General features: G+C 52.5%; 3 protein-coding genes across 3 annotated transcripts; 1 reads left to right on the top strand and 2 right to left on the bottom strand.

Annotated features, from left to right (window-relative positions):
* Nucleotides 1–7,295: 7,295 nt before the first annotated feature.
* On the top strand, nucleotides 7,296–8,599 carry N0V96_006454 (uncharacterized protein; the record flags this gene model as incomplete). Its single annotated transcript, XM_053194924.1, has 3 exons — nucleotides 7,296–7,645; nucleotides 7,766–8,017; nucleotides 8,122–8,599. 3 exons carry the CDS (start codon nucleotides 7,296–7,298, stop codon nucleotides 8,597–8,599), a joined length of 1,080 nt encoding a protein of 359 aa, XP_053047495.1.
* Nucleotides 8,600–10,518: 1,919 nt separating this feature from the next.
* Nucleotides 10,519–13,496, bottom strand: N0V96_006453 (uncharacterized protein; the record flags this gene model as incomplete). Its single annotated transcript, XM_053194923.2, has 3 exons — nucleotides 10,519–10,572; nucleotides 10,630–12,476; nucleotides 12,533–13,496. The coding sequence occupies 3 exons, from the start codon at nucleotides 13,494–13,496 to the stop codon at nucleotides 10,519–10,521; spliced, it is 2,865 nt and encodes a 954-aa protein (XP_053047494.1).
* Nucleotides 13,497–17,340: 3,844 nt separating this feature from the next.
* N0V96_006452 (uncharacterized protein) lies at nucleotides 17,341–18,848 on the bottom strand (the record flags this gene model as incomplete). Its single annotated transcript, XM_065757720.1, has 2 exons — nucleotides 17,341–18,516; nucleotides 18,597–18,848. The coding sequence occupies 2 exons, from the start codon at nucleotides 18,846–18,848 to the stop codon at nucleotides 17,341–17,343; spliced, it is 1,428 nt and encodes a 475-aa protein (XP_065613637.1).
* Between the last annotated feature and the right edge of the window lie 1,009 nt (nucleotides 18,849–19,857).

Raw genomic sequence — 19,857 nt, 5'->3', positions numbered from 1 at the left:
GGAAAGATGCTGGCGGTGAAGTTGTGGAAACCTGCGACGGGAATAAGATGGGATGCTCCCCCCACGGAAGCGGCCCCCGGAGTGGAAACGGGGATATCCCCAGCCATACACAGGTGGAGATGGGGTATCCCTGAGTGTGCGCAGGCTTCGAGAAGGTCTCTTTCCGTCGTGTGATTGTTTCGAAGTTTTTTTTCTTTTCGTCTTAGTGTAAATATAGCAGGGGGGTTTGGGGCGTGGGCACGTCGCCGTCGGTGTGGGGACAGGCGTGGGATGTGACTGGGAAGGCCAGAAAAACTTCACCGTCTTCTGTTCGGCGCACCTTGGGATATCCGTCAGTAAGCTGGAAGGGCGCCCCCACCATGACTTCTTAGGACTTCCAGATCCGTACGCTCCGTCTGATATGAGGACAATTTGTTAGTCTTTCCTGATCTGTTTTCGGAACTTGTGTGCATTGCCTTGGAATAAGAGGTTAGCAAGCAGCCAGTCAGACGACTGGCGAAAATTCTGCTTCTCGGCTGGTAATCCAACGCTTCGGAAGTCTTGTTCTAGAACAAGGCGGGCCATTAGATCAATGGGAAGGGCACAACCGGGACGCGGCGGTTACCGAGGGTTCAAATAATACGCTTAGTGAATACTACTGAGATCAGCTTAGAGCATTCAATCGCCGCCTGATTGTCCTGGTACGCGGACTACTACTATCTGAATAATCCAAGATTTTTCACACTTCCTTCAAGGCTTCCCTGGCACTCTGGCTGGAAAAGGAGTAGTTCTGGGGTCGTCGGTTTAAAATACTGCTGTGACTGAGAGTTCATGGGCTGTACTGATAGCACGATGTGGTGCCAGCTTGCTCATGCGGCGAACTAACGAAAATGGCCATGTATGATTTGTAGGTACAATTTACGGTCAAGACTATCGAGGAACTAACTGTCTGGATTGCTTGCCACGCAATCGTTGTCTGTTCCGCAGCGAGAGGAGCATAGCGATGGACAGCTGGTGAGGGTAGGCTGCAGAGGTGCATGGCAATAATAGCTAAGCTGCCGGGCGAGTACAACAATGCGAGCGAACTCCAATAGCGGCTCTTCATATACTCCTCTGGATGACTTGTCACTTGTCATGCTAGTTTGGGTCGATCGGAGCTTTTATGCGGAAGAGGTGTCATATGAATCCCTGCAGGAACGGATTGACTTTGCGGCAGAGCTGCGTACGTGCTCGTGCTCGCAAGGCCATGCCACAGTGATGGAATCTACCATGAAAGTAATGGATAATTGCGAGTCGAGTTTCTCTAATGACAGACACTATGTCCCTATTCAAGACGCCGACACGGTTTGACGAACCTAAGTTTGTCGACATTTCATGCGTGACGCTCTGCATCACGACGAAGTGCCGCGTGGCAAGCCTGTCGGATCGGGATACGGCTAATAGGGTTCATTTGATAGACACGCCGTATATACCGACTTCTGTGTATTTGTATCCGATGGTCGAGATCTTTGCCTTCGAAATGCGCTTCCTTGCGTATGCATATCTGTGTGTCTTGAAGCTGTAGGTAGGTACCTTACGTGCTTACTCGAAGCAGAAGAGCCGCCCTAGCAGACCGGGGCAAGGTGACGAGCTAGAATTGTGGCGGTGTAACTTGGCCTTGATGGTGTACTTGATCTCAGTTATGTCAAAATCACTACTTACTTTTGTTTTCGAATGCCCGAGCAACTCGAAGCATAACACGCTTGATCGAAGTTAGAGAAGAAGACAGGAGGGAAACCAAAGTGAGTGGTCTGTGCTTCCACCCCATGTTCTCGGCAGACGTTGGTTAAGGTTTCTGGCTTGGGTGCACGTCTAAAATGGACCACTGCCGTTTCGGGGTGGAATGGAGCTTTTTGGGGCGGCATCGTGAAAAAAAAGTGGTCAGCGGTTTGGCGGCTGCGGATCGTGAGTCCACACCCGACTTGAGCACCAGACTCCCGTCGGGACTCCAGGCGCTTGGCCCTTGGGGAAGGGACGACCCGCGTTACTGCCGGCGTGATCGTCGTGCCCCGTTTATAGTCAATGCCAGATGGTATGGAAAATCATCAACAAAAACGAATCCTTTCTGATCCATTTGAAAAGACGAGACAAAAATCAAGTGATATTTCTGAGATCTGGAAATGAGAGAATAGAAAGCCAAAAGGGAAAATGCTGGGAAACATCAGGGTAGCAAGTGCCTTCGACTTCTATGTGGCTTCCCTCCCCAACCTAAATCGCCAAGGTGCTCATTAGGTAACCCAGGCGTTGCTTCCTTTTTGACAACCGAACCCCCACGGCTCTTGCTCAACTCGTATCACCGTACGTATCACTGCACCGGCAGGCGACAGTCATTGCCCTCTTTCAGTCCCGTCTTCGAGAAAAGAAAGTGATGGCTACTCCGTACCTGTCTACTCACTTATGCGGTTGGACGTCCGGCGCCCAACGTCAAGCGTCTGCACTTGCCCTCCTCGCTCTTGAGTCTCCAGGGATGCTTGAACCGAGCAGACCTACGGGTTACGGATGCTCAACTCCTTGAAAATCTTGTCCCATCATCTGACCAAATTTTTTTTATGAGACACCCCAGTTACAGCATGCCACTCTCAGAGCTTAGCTCCTTCCCCGGGATCCTCTCTGATGTGCCTGGCAGAGACATGGTGACATGGTACCGGAGAGGGATTCGGCGAGGCGCAGCTACCTCCTTTTCCCGCCCACGTTCCCCAAACATTCGCACGACGAGAACCTCCCCTTTCTCCACGCGCCATCACTAGCCTACTCCAGAGAGTCCAGACTGTCCCTCCCGCCTTGCCGGGACGGCACAGGAACAGGACCCGCGCCGCTCGCTCTTAACATGCCAGCTAGAACTTTACTGCCCCTGTAAGTCAGGTAGCTTAGCATGGTACGCTAACACGCTCTCATCACCAGCTCCGTGACAGCAAACTACCTGGAAGATGAAAGATTTGCCAGGTACAGTTCAAGCTACACAGGACGATCCAACACCGGTACCTACAGGCACTCACTGTCTGCCGGCGCAACGTCCATTTCCCACGGTCATCTTGGCACCCTTAAGGAGAACTTATGGAGAACGAGGCAATAATAGAAGATTCAATATCAACCCCTACAACCGCTTCAGTACGAAGCACACCACGACACAGGTGGGAAATCGCCCGAGACTGGGATGTAGCCTCCGTTGGGGACCTTCTGCTATCAACCCTAGCTACCGGCGCAGGCCGACCACGCTGAGACGACTGTAGCTCCTAGGAAGAATGGAGCACTCGCACCAAATTTAGACCAACTGCACAGCGTCTGGCACCCGACAGGCTCAAGGCAACAGTGGTTCCTAACGGTGACGGGACGGTATCCGGCGCACAGACAAACCTTTGGGCTATACTCAGACCGCCCTGAAGGCTCTTGGGAACCAATGTGCCAGAATGCCAGAGCTTCCCCGTCAGCCGGCCGGGGCACAAGCGGAACACGACGGCGAGGGCGCTATTTGAGAATGCTAATCTAAGGGAAGACTACCAGAGCTACCCCTGCCTCAGACACCCCAGCAACGCCGGATACTGCTTTGTCCCACGTTTTTTGCTGTATGGATGAGACGCGCCGTTTGGATTGGGGACAAAACTTTGAGTCGAAATCGTGATACGTATTGCTAGTCTTGTCAACCTACGAGGACACAGATATGTCGTCAAATCACACATGGGCAAGCAGTTGGGGCTCTCGCCAGGCTTGATGTTTGGCTCTTGAACGGGCAATTCGACGCCTCGCATCATCGCTGCCATGTAAACCCCAAAGGTCGGCCGTCGATATCTGCAGATCGGATTTGCGACAATCTTGCAACGCATACCTTCACCTTTTTATACATTTGGTGGTGACAATCTAGTCCGTTTGCCAACTTGCAAAACTCTAAGTGGGGTAGAGGAACATTTGACGTCTGACAGGAAGATCGAAGATGACGAAAAATGAGATTGTACGCGCATCCCCAGTTCCCCCCAGGTGCCATAATATGGTCAATTTCTTTCGGTTCAGCTGACCATTGACCAACAGCCATTCCACAGTCTTGCGTCGCTAGCTTTGCGGACACGGTCCAGGTATTCAGAGACACGCTCATCAAAACCCCAGAAGCCTTTGTGAGGAGCGAGATCGGAGACGACAACATCTGAGACCTTTGCAAGCTTGCATTGCATCTCAGACACGCGCTCATGAGACTACAAGCTTAGGGTCGACCCAGTTGTCGTTCCTGCATGACACCGCACCGCGCTCGCTTTTGGTTCGAGTCGCGAAGCAAGTCATTGTGGCGCTTCTGAACTACGAGCCTCTACGAGTCCAAAGAGCAGTACCTGAAAGCCAACTGGCTGAGAACCTCGGCCCGCACCGAAGTTGCGACCCGGCACGTAGCCTCAATCATCAGTGAAGACTAGGTATGCTGGTGTGAGCTCTTCGCCGGGATTGAGCTGAATGGCGAGCCGTCTGAAAGATCAGAGAGTGGCAACGCAATACCATGCTCTTCGAGATATAAGCAAGATGCAGCGCGATTCTCTCTCCAAGCCCAAAGACTCGGGAACATGATTCCAGAAACGATCTGGAGCGACTCAACCTCCCGAGTCCATTGTTTGCATCATAGCGTCAGTTCATTCCCGCAAGCTAGTCAGAACAAAGTGCGTAGGACAAGCGAAGCAGTGATCGACACACGAACATTTGCCACCTAAGCCGTTGCGTAGCTTTTGCGCCGTTAGTACCGTTATTAGGCGCGAAGATGGAGAGTTCGGCAGACTGGAGCAGTCCTGAATCGTCACACCTGTTGAATCAACTCAGATCCGTAAGAAATAGGGGTCCGCAAAGTCCGTCATTGTCTGTGGAGTTACAACTAAAAGTGGCCGTTGTGGATCCTTCTGCCATTTGGACTACGGTCATGATGCAAAAGTGCACCGTTCAGCCTGCAGAGTTGATGACTGAAGCTAACAGATGTCAGAGACTCGTCCGGATGAGACTGACATAATAGAGAGAGCCTCATCGACCATTGGATATGGGGACACAAGCCTGTAAGAATTGGAATTCGACACACAATACCTGTTAAACAGCAAGGCTTGGGAACCAATTCTCACCTGGGACGGCAAGACGAAGAGAGGAATTTTTCAGCACTGTCGTCCCAGCCGGAAAGTTCCTGTCAGCAAGCAGAGTCCCCTTATGACTGTTGCAGCGCGATCGTTGTTCTGAATCTTCCATCACCATGGCCCCGGAAATGACGCCCGAGACGCAGTTCCCCTCCGTACCTAAACATGTGGAGTGTACTTGCGCCGTAGGTGACATTGGTATCCTATCCTTATCTTCAGTACACTCAATGCGCAATGGCAAAGCGACTTAGACTCAGGCTCTGACTTTTCTCTACTTTTTTTTCTCGCTTTACTTTGATCGCGGAGATAACAACAGCGGCGACTTTCATCCCATCTAGACCCATTGGACTGGCAAGGTGCAGTCGGATACGCTGTCACCGTGGCCCGACATTCATGCAGGATGTTGAGAGTCTTATTGTCAAGACTCAGGGACCATAAGCTCACGGGCTTGACAGACTCAACCGATTTTGAGCCTTCGTCTCGTCTGCTCTTTGAGTTGTGGCGGCGGATGTGAGGCGGCGGACGTGCGGCGGGTCAAACAAGCAGCGGTGACGTATTTGCACCTTTTCAAACGCTACAGTAGATATCCAGGATCTCAACTTGGCCCCATTTTACGGTAGGGTGGATTCACATGGGGGTCCTTCCACGCTAAGACATCCCGGATGGCTTGACGGACAGGAAGCCGGGCAAGGTGCAGGACGGAGTAGCCGCCACCCACCAGGCCTGCAAGCTGCACTCCACACCTCATTGCTAGCGTCGACCATCCCAGCTTCCACACCACACTCCCGTCCACACCAGATTTCCATGGGATGCTAAACCCAAAGGTATTGGTGCCGCCGTTCGGTGCGAAAGTACGGCCAGATTGCCAAACAAACACCTTGCTGGGGTCACCATGGGGGCCGCTTTGCCATTACGCAGTAGGACGCTGAGAGGTGTCCTGAAGACTGACACGCTCACGGAAACTGGCCGCAAGGAACCAGGTAGGGACGCTGGAAGAGGACGGGACCCTTTCAGTCGCATCGCCCTGCCATTTCTATGTACTTCGTATTGCACCGCAGTCAGTATACGGATACAAAGGTAAGTAGTGGTTGCCTTACTCATATCAGCGCTGTCTCGAATGCTGCGAAACCTCTCCTGCCAAGCGTAAGGTGACGCTCGCTGGATCTGTAGCGTTCGGATTCATCCCGCGAGCTGCCCACGCAAGGCCAATCCAGGTGCTTCCCGCTTCACGGCCGCCCAAGCGCGTGGTGTGAGGTGGTGTTCTCTGCATCTTGTTGCCCCCAATCCCGAGCGAGAGAACCCCCGTGGCCACGACCCCTGTATGCAGCATCTGCAGTTTCTTAACAGAGTAGAGCCGCAGTTATGTTGGAAGTGGGTGTGCCCAGATCACCCAATTGCCCGTCTCGCCCAGCCAGTATCGCCATTCCGACCGGCCGAAACAATGCCATTCACCGCGTCGACACCCACACGAGCTCCAGCACCAGGAATTTCTCATGGATGGAGTGATTAGATATTTGTTTTATTTTATTTTTTTAAACTGGGACCCCTGGCGCGCACTAGAACGGTTCCGCAATCGCCGCACGCCACGCTCAGAATCTCCACGTCCATCATTTTCAACACTAGGAAGGTACGAAGCTACCTTAGTGACGGTACCGATACGGACAGCTTCCCTCCACTTCAGCTCAGCGTAAGGCAAGGTAGCTGGGTGATCAACGTTTTAAAGTGAGGCACGCACAAGAGACCACCAACCCTTCCTCTGCCTCACATCATCCTGCGTCGGCGAACACAAGGTGCCTCCACTTCAGCTACCTTTTCTTACGCTACGCATACCGTACCTTCCCAAGCTTACCTCACTTCGACCGTCTCGACTGTCGGTCCCTTCCTTCCTTACCTTAGCTTACACGGGCCACACCTTCCCTTCCCCCCCTTTGGACCTACCTATATCAACTTGGACACCTACTTCCTTCGACTTGCTTGCCCGTCCAACTTTTTTCTTCCCACCCACATTCGCATTCCATCATTGTTTTTCTTCCCATCAAGCTCGACTTCTGCGAATCTCTGCGACTCTCCTCCATCTTCGCACCTTCATCACCGGTCAAAGCCCTTCTCGTGTTGACCAATTCTTTCCCTCCTCCCTACCACAAACAAGTCTACCTCGTATCCTACTCATCAACACCGATCGCAAAAATGGCCGCCGCTCGCTCTGCCTTCCGTCTTACCACCCGCTTCGCTCCTCGCGTCGCCATCCGCAGCCAGGCTGCCCGTCCCTTCTCCGTCTCTGCTCGCGCCTTCAAGAGCGACGTTGTCAGTGAGAAGGAGGTTCCTGTCTCTGTCTACGCTCCCGATGCCAAGGGCACTGGTCAATCCGACCACTTCTCTATCCCCGTCCGCGAGCACGACTCTCGCCCTCCCACCGAGTCCCCCGTTCCCGGCCCTGAGAACGACGATGTTGTCCCCCTCACCCGTAAGACCTTCGACTCCATGCCTCCCATGATGCAGAAGCTCTCTGTCATGGGCAAGACTATTGTGGTCACTGGGTACGTTTTCTCCCCTTCAATCGTCATCAATTGCGGTATCACTGCTCCAATTGATTATTCTGCTCTGCCCTCAAAATTAAAAGCTGTAAAACAACATCACGACTAACTTCCAATTCACAGTGGTGCTCGTGGTCTGGGCAACTACATGGCTCGTGCCTGCGCTGAGGCTGGTGCCAAGGCCCTGGTTATCTTCGATGCCAACCAGGAGTTGGGTGACGAGGCTGCTGCTGAGCTGCACCAGAAGACTGGCTTGCCCGTCACCTTCTTTAAGGTGGATGTCCGTGACGGCGCTGCCATTAACGCTGCAGTCGACTCCGTGGTTGAGCTCTACGGCGCTCCTGATGTTCTGGTCAACTCTGCCGGTATCGCTGAGTACGTCATAATCCCCATAATGCAGCGTGCACAAAACGCACAGCATCTCAGTATCCGCCCCTTGTCGCTTAGCGAGACCCACTAACACTTCTTCTTTTGAACAGCTCCAACATCAAGGCCGAGACTTACGACCCCGCCATGTTCCGCCGTCTTATCGACATCAACCTGACTGGTTCCTTCCTCATGTCCCAGGCTGTTGGCCGCGCCATGATGAAGGCTGGCAAGCCTGGCTCCATCATCCTGGTCGCATCCATGTCTGGCAGCATTGTCAACTACCCCCAGGAGCAGTCCTGCTACAACGCCTCCAAGGCTGGTGTTATTCAGTTCGGCAAGTCCCTTGCTGCTGAGTGGGCCAAGTACAACATTCGCGTCAACTGCATCTCTCCCGGTTACATGGACACTGCCCTCAACCGTGTCCCAGCCCTTGACGCCCAGAAGAAGATCTGGAAGTCCCTGACTCCCCAGGACCGTCTCGGTGCTGTCGACGACCTGAACGGTCTTTGCGTCTTCCTGGCTTCCGATGCCTCCAGCTTCATGACTGGGTCCAACGTCATCATTGATGGTGGTTACACTTGCTACTAAGCTTGTACATCAATGTGGCCATTCCCCAAGCTTTGCTTTGTTGCATTGCCTTGGGGGTAGGTCTGGCATGTACCTGGCGAGTCTAGAGCTTGCAGGCTGCGTCCCGTCATGCAGCTACGATGAAGAGCATCGCTGATCCACACAGACGGTATGTTTGCCATGGGCAGATGTGATACCGGTGGAACCAGCACCATCGCTCCGACATGGTCGCCTACACTACGGCGACTTCGTGCCGATTTCTTAGTGTCATTGCTTTATTTTTCCTTTTACCGACCCGACAAAAGTCTTCCGGGACTATACCCCCCCAGTGGTCCAAGGGTTGCACAGCACCCATTCAGCCCTTTTGACTTTCGACTGTCAGCCATCATTTCTCTCCTCGCGCAAGTGTTTGTTCTCAAAGCAGGCAAGGTAGTTTCAGGAGTCAACAGGAACAAACCAAAAGATTTGGGGATTTGGACTAGAGGTTCTTTTTTCCCAATGGTTTTGGGTCTTTGCCCATCGGTGGCTTTGGGCAACCAGTCTAGCAAAAAGAGGATAGAGAGGGATGGACAGAAAGATGATTTTTGGGGATTGGACTCTGGGATTCCCCGGTAGGCAGGACAGATCAGACAAAGAAGTTTCGCAGGATAGAATCCAAAGAGAAAAGACACGTCTTTTGTGTTACGTCACTTTTTGGTGTCACTTTTTGGTGTCTCTTGTTCGAGCCTCATGGAATGCAACGTGACGGTGGCCTTTGTGAATCTTGGTGAGTTTGTGGGGTATGGGGAAGTGAGGCTGTTTCCTACCATTCCCGAAAGGTTATGCTGGTGACATAGTAGGTGACACATGGTCTCGAGGCTTTGTGTTATGGTTGGTTGCAGTTGCACTGCTTGAATGTCCTTTGAAAAAGCCGTCTTATGACTTGGTGCCAATACATGGAATGATGCTGTCACAGCTTCACTTACATGGTTTCCAATTATCAGCAAAAGGCGGGGATAGGGAGAGACGTGGAGGAAGCTGAAGAGATCTTCTTTCGGCCCGAGCCATTCCCATACCAAATATACTGGCGTGTACGAAGAAGAAGAAAAATGACAGCTGTACCGACTACCGACGATCATCGTGGAAACTCGACGATCGTGGGGTTTCCCCTTTCTCCAGGGATGGAGCTAGGTACAAGGGGGGGGCGAATAAATCCCGACGGGAGAGAGAAAACCACCTAGCCTTATCGTGAGGTGGACCTTGGACTCTCTCCACGATGGGTTGAATTTGAGTTGGTCGCCCCCCCCCCGTCTCCACAGCGGGAAGAAAATGCACAGGTTCTTGGTTGATTGATGGTGTGCTCGTTCGGGGCTCCACACTCACGATACTTCCGAACAATCCTAGGGGGCATTGGCAGGCAAGCAAGCATCGTGGAGCTAAAAAAACGGAGGGGAGAGAGAGAATCCACACCCGTTCGGATTCAACTCCGAATGAGGAGACCGTGCATTCAAGGACGGATCCATGTTGAGACACAGCAACAAAACCTCAGGGAAGAAGAACGATGAACACAATCCTCACAGTATAGTGATTTCCAGTGGAGTTTTCCTCCTATCGCAATTGATTCTATTCTACAGCTTGGGGGAAGAAAACAAAGTCGTCATCTTGCTTGCTAATTCTCATGGCCGTTCCTCCTCAACGCCTGGGTATTTGCCATCCCAAAAAATTACAGTTTTTCTATCACACGTTCTCCCACATCTTATACTCGCTCTCTAGTCCGGGCCACGATGCCATTTACCGCAGTCCCCCTTGAAAGTTTACAGCCTCATGGTGCCCACGGTCGTGTAGCAAGGCCAAAGGAGCCCCTTGTCGCCAGATTGGACCCAGAACATCTGCCCAGTCAGGTCTCTGCAACGTAAGACCACGCATGACGCATCGTAAGTAGGCGGGCTGTTGGAATGCGCCTACAAATCTCTTTCCGACTCGGCGAATTCGATGAGGGAGAAAACGTGAGACCGCTGTGAAATTCCGCGTCAGTAGCCATAATGGGGATATGTAGCAGCGGAAAAACTTACCAGAACCTTATTCTCGGTCATAATCTCGTAGAGACGGGGAAGAACGTTGCGGAACAGGCGCTCGTTCCAGCCACCAGCTTCGCCTCCAAGCTCATGCTGCTTGAGCAGATCCTCCTGAGCACTAGTCTTGACCACATTGCGGGCAATGTTGCGAAGAATCAGCACCGCGCTGAGAGGGATGCCGGCTGCTTGAGGAGGAGCTGCGGGGTTCTGCTCATCGGGAGCCGTGGCTGTCTCTTCAAAGTGAACCACAAGATTATCACTAGGCTGGGGTCCCGCTTGCGCCTTCTTCTCGTTGATGGCGATGCCGTTGAAGCTCTGGCAGCAGTGGGTTTGAAGATGGTGGCCCATGAGAGCGAGCTTCATCTTCGTAGGCTTCTTGTACTTGGTGCAGTCAGCCCACTGGCATCTGATTTCTTCCTCCTTGTTGTCGAAACCACCCTTGTCGTTCCGAACCCACTTGAGATGGGTAGTAACGACATGCTTCCACATAGTCTCCTTGGTTCCGAAGAAGTGGCCGCACTTTTCGTTGGGTCGACCAGAAGCCGAGTCCCAAAGACAACGGACAAAAACCCGGCCGTCCAGGCCCACAGGTCGAAGCCGACACTGGATTCCGCGGATAATGAACTTCTGCTGAACCTGGCCGGGATTTCCAGTGCCAGCCCACACTTCAGCCTTGGAGCTCTTATACGCCGCACAGCTGTTTCTGATGAAGTCTGCCGGAGTGATGAGAGGCTGGTCAATGGCCTGGAGCGCGGCCTTGAAGGCATTCTGGTACGCCTGCCAAGCTGCGATTTGGGTGACAAAGGAGTCGTTGACTTCCTCGAAGAAGCACTTGACCCACTGGTTGCATCTTTCGGGCTCTTCTAACTTCAATAGATCCTGTAACAGGTCTTCAGGCATAGCGGCCGGATCGTTGCTGGTGACCGGTTTCGGCGCAGGCTTAAGAACCTCTTCGATCTGGTATCGCCTAGCATTGTGCGAAAGGAGACGGACAAGATGATGAATCAGGTGCTCGCAGTTAAGGGACTTAACCAAATTGTCCACATTGCCGACAACCGCAGTGTACTGGTAGAGGAAGTCGAGGCAAGCATCCTTTAGTTCGTCGTCGTTCAGAAGCATCAGCTCGCTGATCTTGGTCAAAATGGCTGTAGGAACCTTGTCCAGTCTGTTGGTGGCTTCGAGGTTCATCGAGATACGACCAAGTGCTCGAAGAGCCGTGAGAATGATACCCCGATCGTCGGAGCCCTTCAGTTGTTTCATGAGGACCTTGTAGAGGGGATCGCGAGAGTCAATCTCCAAGTAGGGTGTCAAAGCCTCTGCAATGTCCAACATTTGGTGCTTCAACTCAACCAACCACTCGTGCTTGGGGAGGCTCAAGACAATGCAAATCAGGTCTTTGATCGGCAAAAACTCAGCCAAGTGTGCAGCATTTTCACGGAGCTGTGACATGTTCCTCAGAGTCAAAGCAGCCTCATTGACGAGGACCATCTGATCAGATAGGTGCTCAGGCACAATGAGTTCGTTGACTTCCTTTGGTTCCAAAGTGTCAATACGTTCCAGAATATCCTCGGTTCCTTCATTGCCATCGAGGGTGTCGAAGTGGTCGGCGGCGTTCTGCGAAACCCAGGAGATCTTCCACTTGACATCATAGAAAATGCTGCCAATCTCCAGAACCTTCTCGACGAGACCTTCGCTGAGGCCGGGGAAGCCTTCGAACTTGAACTTGTCATGACGTTCATAGCTGATCTTGACCAAATGGTAGAGCGCGAATTGCTGCTCTTCGAAGATGGCAGAGCGCAGAGCCATCAGACAACGAATGTAGATATTGGGTCCTTCGAATCCAACTGAATACAAATTAGCGGCTTGGTACACATTGTCTAGAGAATTAGGCTGTCTTTACCTCCAGGATAGGGTCCACTACGGCGAGGAGGCTCTAAAAGGGAGCGTGCTACATGTCGGCGGCGAGCAAACTCGGCTGGATTGTTGCTTGGTGTATCGACAGGGCGTATGGGGAGAACGTGCTGCTGGTTCGGTGGCTGAAGCGAGCGCGGAAGGTATGATTCAACTGATGCCGACGTGCTGTCTGGGTTGGGCGGATTGTAGCTGCCGCTAGGTCCACGCGGTGGAGCTCTTGGTTGGTGAGGAAGAGGCACGGGAGTGTGCTGAACTTGTTGCGGTGTTCCATGATGACTGCCTGAATGGCCGCCTGGGGTAGGAGTGTTGAGATGGCTCGGCTGTTGACCAGAGACGTGACGAGTCGGCCTAGCAGGACCTGTATCGGGTTGAAAGATGACTCTCTGGGGGGGTGCTTCGCGCAGGCCACGAGAAGCTCTCACGCTGGATGTTGGCGCCGCATCTGGAGTCGGGCGCTCTCGCGTAGGGGTGCCATCATCGCCAGAAGCCGCAGCAGAGTCAGCAGCCGTGCCACTGTCGCGCTTCGCTCCACGGAAGTTCTCTCTGGTTCGAGATAAAAGGCCACCACCCTTAGCAGAGACATCCTCCAGAATGTCCTTTGGAGGAGGTTCCTTGCCGTGGAAGAATTTAATCTCGTAGGCAGCAAGGTTTTTGTAGTACTTCTCCTTCAACGAGAAGGCAGTTGAGGCAACGTTGGACGAGTGGATGCCGAGCTGCTCCGCCATCCGACGCCAGGCCAACTTCTCATCAGACACCTTATCATAGCCACCGTTCGCACAGATGTGGGTGAAAGTCTTGTAGAGGTCGAGATATACCGGTCCGACCTTGGGCTCGGCCTCTAGAGCAGTGCCCCGCTCCTGGTGGTAGGCCTTCAGCTTGGCCATGAATTCCTCATACTCGGGGGTTCGGCTGATAGCATGAAGCTCAACCTCAGCTTCTTTGGGGGCCATGATGGGTCGGTCGATCGAGCAGGCTGCTGTTCCCCTGTTAGTGGACGCGCAAATGGGATTGTACGTTCGGTGAAGACAAACTGACGGACAGCCTGCGAGTAAAGCCGGGTTTACTTGTTCGAGATCGTAGCCCGGTGTGAGGCTCGCAGACGAGCTTCGAGTCCTTCTACAGGACCAAAGTTGTTGGAAAAGGTTGCGCGAGATGTTGCGACAAGAACTGCCTGAATCTGTGTGTTGTAGAACGCGTTGTCGACTCCCAATGGAAGAGGGTGGGGATGAAGTGTGCTCCTGCGCAAGTTCAGGGCCCTCTGCGATCGGTAGTGATGCGCCGGGACAACCAACCAACCGTGTTTTGCCTTTACGCGACGTTGAGAAATCCCTGGCCACCTCTGGGCTTATCTTCACGTGACTGCGAGCTCTATCCGATGGTCCCTGCGCTAAGGGCACCACTTAAATCCCAATTCGGACTGGTTCCACATGAGCTGCACCTTCTATCTGCACGTCGTGGCATGGGTGAAGAGAAGCCAGACCCCTGCCCAGACTGTCACTTGCCTACTCTCTAGAGTCAGGGTCCCTTCCTAATCGTACCTCAGGGCAACAACCATTCAACCTCACTTGGCCTGTGACTCTGTCCAGCCCACCCTTCAATCCTTATATGCTTCAGGAGTATGCGTTGATCATTGCCTTGCTCTGCTCAATCCATCAAAGAACCCTATCACCAACTCGAAATGCTATACAACCCTACCTCATGTTACTAACTCCACAGTTTGGTGTCATCGATGAATTGACCAGCATCTCTTTCTCGAGCTACAAATACACTTGGAGGTTCTTCTTTTACCACATGTGATGGTCAGAAGCGCGGCTCTGTGTATCGTCGAACATGCCTCCCAAAGTACAGAAACCCCAGAACTGGACGTTCACACTGATCCATGCGGCAGTCTCTGAGAGACGCCACCGTGAGAAAGACTGGTTATGCACATCCAGTGTCGAAAATGCCGTCCTTAACTTGAAACAAGAGATACTTCTCGCAGATGCTATGGGATCCCGAGGAAATGTCAACAGGGAGCCAAATCATGTTCTCATTGTGCCGAGACAAGGGGCGCAGGCTGTAAGTCGCCTCATAATCTGGACAGCACGTGCTAATCGACAGAATGAAGCTTAAGCTCGGGCTTGGAAGTCGAGATGGAGCTATTCCAAGAGACGCCGAGTACATGCTGGGATACTGCCCCGGGGCCAATATCTTGGTTATTAGAGAGAGCCTCCGCAGCGTACGTCTACATTCTATGTCCATATCAGGGATGTCTGCTAACCCTCTATAGATCGATCAACAGATTCGTCTGAGATTCAAAAGCCAGGGTGATACAGACCAAGTACTAGGCCTTTTTCAAAGCCTCGGCTTTCAGGCTAGGCCGATGCAATCATCTCGTCGTCAGCCCACTCCACTGCAGCAATTTCGGTCATCCTCGGTTGCAGGCGACTTTCAAACTTCTGCTACGACTCAGCCTTACTCCTCGAGGCATAAAGCAAGTTTGATGCGACAAGACTACCGAGGTCGGTTGGGCTCGCCTGCAGGGATCCAATTTCTTTCGGAAGAAAACCACTCGATATCTCGAGCCAGTAGTGTAGCTGCGCAGACATACCGGCCTTTAACGTCCGTCAGTCAACGCGCAGGGTCTATTCACCAGTCCTCAAATGGGTTTGGGACATCTCACACCTTCAACCGATCTGGCACTGCATTCACAGAGATACCGAATGAATACGTATCGCAAACAGCTTCGCCGAATACAGAGTACAGGTCCGGGGTCCCTACACCTTCAACGAGTTCTCACCGACGGCCATCAGTACGCTCACCGCCAGCTTTGCAGGACTTCCGTAATTGGAATTTCAGTCCATCAGCTGATGAAGTCGCTTTCGCCAAGTACGACGAACAAACGACAAGGCCTAGATCTAGCACCCAGATTCAAGACATGCTTCCTCCCCGCCGTCAGCTTCCATTCTCAGTCGGAAGTAGGGCAGAGAACAAGGTTCATGAAAGAAGTACCACGCAATTGGGTACCACACAGCCGGAGACTCTAGAGCACAATCAAGAATCCCAGGGTGTGAGAAAAGAGGGACAAATCCTCAGACTTCGTACATCAGAAAACGAACCTATTGAAGTCCAAGGATCGGCGGAGCGAGGTAATGGAGCGCAGACGACAAGGATCAATTTTGTCAAGAGAAAAGAAGCCGATGTGACCGACAATTTATCTTACAAGAAGCAAAAGTGTTCTTCTCAGACGACGTTGATTTCCACTTCGCCGATCCCGCGGCCAGCCATTTCGTCTGCTCATTTCCAACGCAGAGCGCTGTCACGGGATCTTAGCCTGGCCACCGGGCACGAGCAACAGCCATCGTCAGGAGCTATTGAGAATGGCGGTATCAACCAGGGGGTAAAAAATGCGGCTGATTCTGCATCGGTGAACACAACGCATTCTGCAGAGATTGATGTTGTGAGACATGCCCAAGGTACAATCGGCAGAGGGTCGTCTAGTATGGATGCGCCTCCGACTATGTCGGTGGAAAGAGTCGACCAGGCTCCACCAATCCGTGCCTTGATACCAGTACAGTATACAGACAGAATCGATGCCAGCCTCGATTCGACGCGGCCGGTATTGACGAGTATGGACCATAGCACACAAACAGAGCCTACTCCCTCCGGCTCCTCGGAAAAGGAGGAAGAACTTTTCATCGCAAGATTCAAACTGATGTGGGATATTAGAAATTTACACCAAACATCTTTCCATCGTTTGCTCGACACTTCTAAACCGAACCATCGCATAAACGAAAAGGAAGCTTTGGAAGAGTTGGAGCAAGGCGCTATCGATCTCTGCCAGGTCGCGATTGACCGCTACGGTCCTGAAGTGGGCGATATACCGTATGAGAAGCTCCTGAAAACTATCATGGTTCCGGGATACTGAGCGAATTTGATGTTGTATGAGGCAAGATGATTCTTCGGGGAGCGACTGATTTTGCTTGACAGGAAGGATTCTGAGGGTGTTGAAATAATGGCATATGGTGCGCGTATGAAAGATGCTACGAATTGGAGTCAGGCAGTTATATCACATCATGGTGCGAGTCAGTTAATGAGAACGTGAGAATTGTGTATCCTATGCTATAATAGAACTGACGATTCATCTCTTGGCGAAGATCTGCATACCGCCATGGAGCAATCTCTCTTATGATGAAATACCATCTAAGCCCGCGAACTCAATGCATCTCCCTCATCCTTCGCCTTCTCTAATACTGTCCGTCGATGAGAGTGGTGGTATTCAACTCGACAGTTCTCAGTACATCGCAATGTCTCCTGTTTTTCGCATCCTATAGTTCTACAGCTTCCTATAGACTATCGCAATAGCTGCAGTCTAAGGCTATTGGCGTTGTGTGATGTGTGTTCCTTCCAAGGAGTGATGAAGGGCGGTGGAAGTTGGAGTTTGACTCTAGCCCATGACATCAGCCTTCGAAGACACCAGCCCCCGAAGTCACCAGCCCTCGAAATCCTCGCTACCTTGATCTCTTTCATGCAGCCGTCATCATGCTCATGCGTCAGTTTGCGTCTCACCCATCTCAACGGGTTGGCAGTGAGCGATCAAGAAAGTGAACCTTTTCCCCTGCAATACGTTGAATACCGTCGACTTTGTCGTGATGTTCAGCTACGACGGCGGCCTCGACAAAGTCCTCTCATCCTGTTAATGACTTATCGAGCAACGGATTCTGCGAGGATAGATCGGAGCAGCACTATCCCCATTCAAGACCGTTTCAAGCGGTCATGAATCTCTGGGGAGGAGGGAACGACAATGCGCATCGTTCACTTGTAGTGGTCCTTCTCATCCTCGGGAAATCTCAGCTCCACTACGGGCAACTCGTCAGGGTACTCGATGTCCGAGTAGTTGAAGTCGACATATGTCACCCGTTCGGACACTCCGTTCACCCAGTGGGTGACGGTGTACTCCGAGATCAGGTCAGGCTCGGGCCGGTCAGAAAGCGCGGGAGACGAGGACCAGTCCGAGCCGTTTGGAGAGTCCCAGACGAGCGTGGTGCCGTCCAACGACCACGTGGTGACGGTGGTGGCATCGTTGTCGTTTACGAGGGCGATGTCGGGGCCGGGGTGATAGCCCCCGTCCGAGGAGTCGTCGCCGTCGCTGTAGTATCCCATGGCGGGGTCCAGGTCCTCGGAGTCATCCTCGTATTCGCTGGTGTATACAACGAATCTGTCATTGACGGAGTCGCCATTCTCGGAGGAGCTGTCGGTTTCGACGACCTCTCTGTAGTCGAAGACTTTGGTTCTGGTGTCTTTGATACAGTCGGCCATCTCGATATGGATGTACTCGCTGTAATCAGCCATTTTGATATCGTCTTCTTCGACATAATCAGACATTGAGATGTCGCTGTCGCTGTCACTGCCGCTGTCTTCACCACAGTCGGCCATTACGACGTCCAAATCTTCGTCGTCGTACTCGGCCATCTCGATATCGTCTTCTACGAGGTAATCAGACATCGAGATGTCGCCGTCTCCGCTATAGTCGGCCATTAAGATGTCCTCATCTTCGCCGTCGTATTCGGCCATGATGATGTCGTCGTCCCCAGAACTACTAATGGGAGAGGCGTCGGCTATAATAATATCGCCATTCCTAGAAGATTCAAGGGAAGAGGCGTCGGCCATGACGATATTATCATCGGCTTTGGAGCAGTCACTGCCAGACTCACTGTCGGTATCGTCCGCGCTAGGAACGAACATATAATCCTTGTAGCCATCTTCAGAGTCGCTCTCGCCGACGACACACTCCTCGCCCGAGGAGTACCCGCTGTCTGACTGCCTGGAACTCCAGGAGCGAGACTGGGCGTACCTCGCCCTCGGGCCGGGCGAGGACCGGGGCCCGCTCCAGAGGCCGACATCAGACTCGTGCTTGTAGCGAGGTGAGTCTGTGTCGGGGCAGATGCGGTACTCCTCGGCGTTCAGAGGGTATTCGTCGTTGATGGCGCCCTCGATAGCAGAGGAGAATGAGGGGAGGGGGAGGGTGGGATGTTACTTTTGCTCTTTGAGATGGCAATCGAGTACAAGACTGGAGTCTGCCGCTCTGCGTTAGGCGGGGCGTCGACGCCGATTCTGGTGCTCCAGCTGCGGGATCTGCGGTACTTTGCCTTGGGACCGGGAGAGGAGACGGGGCCGTCTGTGAGAGTGAAGGTCCAGTCGTGGCGACGCTGTGCGATGCGCTGCTGGAGGTTCATGGTTGAAGTGACAGCGTTTGTGGCCGTGACCGGGGCGGTGGTCTCGAGAGCGGAATTGTTGTTGACGATGTTGCGGATGGACTCCATTTACCCTCTTGATACTTTGATCTTGAGGTTGAGTGAAGAGTCTGGTCGCTGGTAGGCAGGGCCCTGTGTAAGTGGTTGGGGGGGGTAAGTGTGGTATAGCAGATATGTATAGCAATTCCTCAAGACGATAATCTGTATGAACAGTACTCAATGAGGATGTGAGTGAGATGTAAATGGGATGTAGAATGGAAAGGATGCCAGTAATGATGGGAAAGAGGCTACTTCTTATAGGATTCTCATCATGAGATGGTGCGAAGACCGGGCAATCAGGGTTCGAAACCGACTTCGTTCTGGCACCTTTCTAACTTCTGAAGCCATCGGAAATAGCTTCCCCGGCACGGCCAAAGTAAGGGAGTTATCGTGAGTTTTGACCCGTAGAGGTTGTTGATCCATCTGGTTCGCTTTAGAAGAGACTTCCCGTCTAGCTAGGGCAGTGCGAAAGAAATGGAAAACAGCCTCCCACTCTGGACGAGTAGTAGCCTGTATGGCAAGGACAACGGGATATTACATTCATTCGTGAACCTGGCAGGATGCCAGCCATCCCGGGTTGTGTTGGCGGATCCCCTTACGGAGACAAGTTTCATGGGCGTCAAAGTTTCTCTGCTTGGTTGAAGGCTGCGGATTGGTATCGGACTATAGCATGGGAAAGCCAAGGTGCTTACAGCTATGTGTAGGCCTGGTCGGCTGAACAGGAACCCCTGGTCTTGTCTTGGGATAGTGCTATTCATCACACCATGGCTGCTGGATTGAAACCGATGGACGAGGATGACTCGAGGGGTCTGGGGTAGGATCTCATATCAAACCACAAGAAATCACGACAATCAAGTCACCATAGCCAAGAGGGCACCATGACAATTAGGGACGCAGAATCTCAATTCTCTTGTTCCCAATGCAAGTAGTGAGCGCCAAGGATACCAAGCCCGACGAAAGCCCCTATCTCTTCCATGCCCAATACTTTTTGTTCCGCTAATTCTAACATACAACTCCTCGCGCCCCCCCAAAAAAGTCG

This window comes from Colletotrichum fioriniae (genome assembly GCF_027942845.1).
Source record: "Colletotrichum fioriniae strain IMI 355084 chromosome Unknown scaffold_7, whole genome shotgun sequence".
NCBI lineage: Eukaryota > Fungi > Ascomycota > Sordariomycetes > Glomerellales > Glomerellaceae > Colletotrichum > Colletotrichum fioriniae.
Note: the sequence above shows the minus strand (reverse complement) of the source record. Positions and strands in the feature narration are given on the sequence as shown.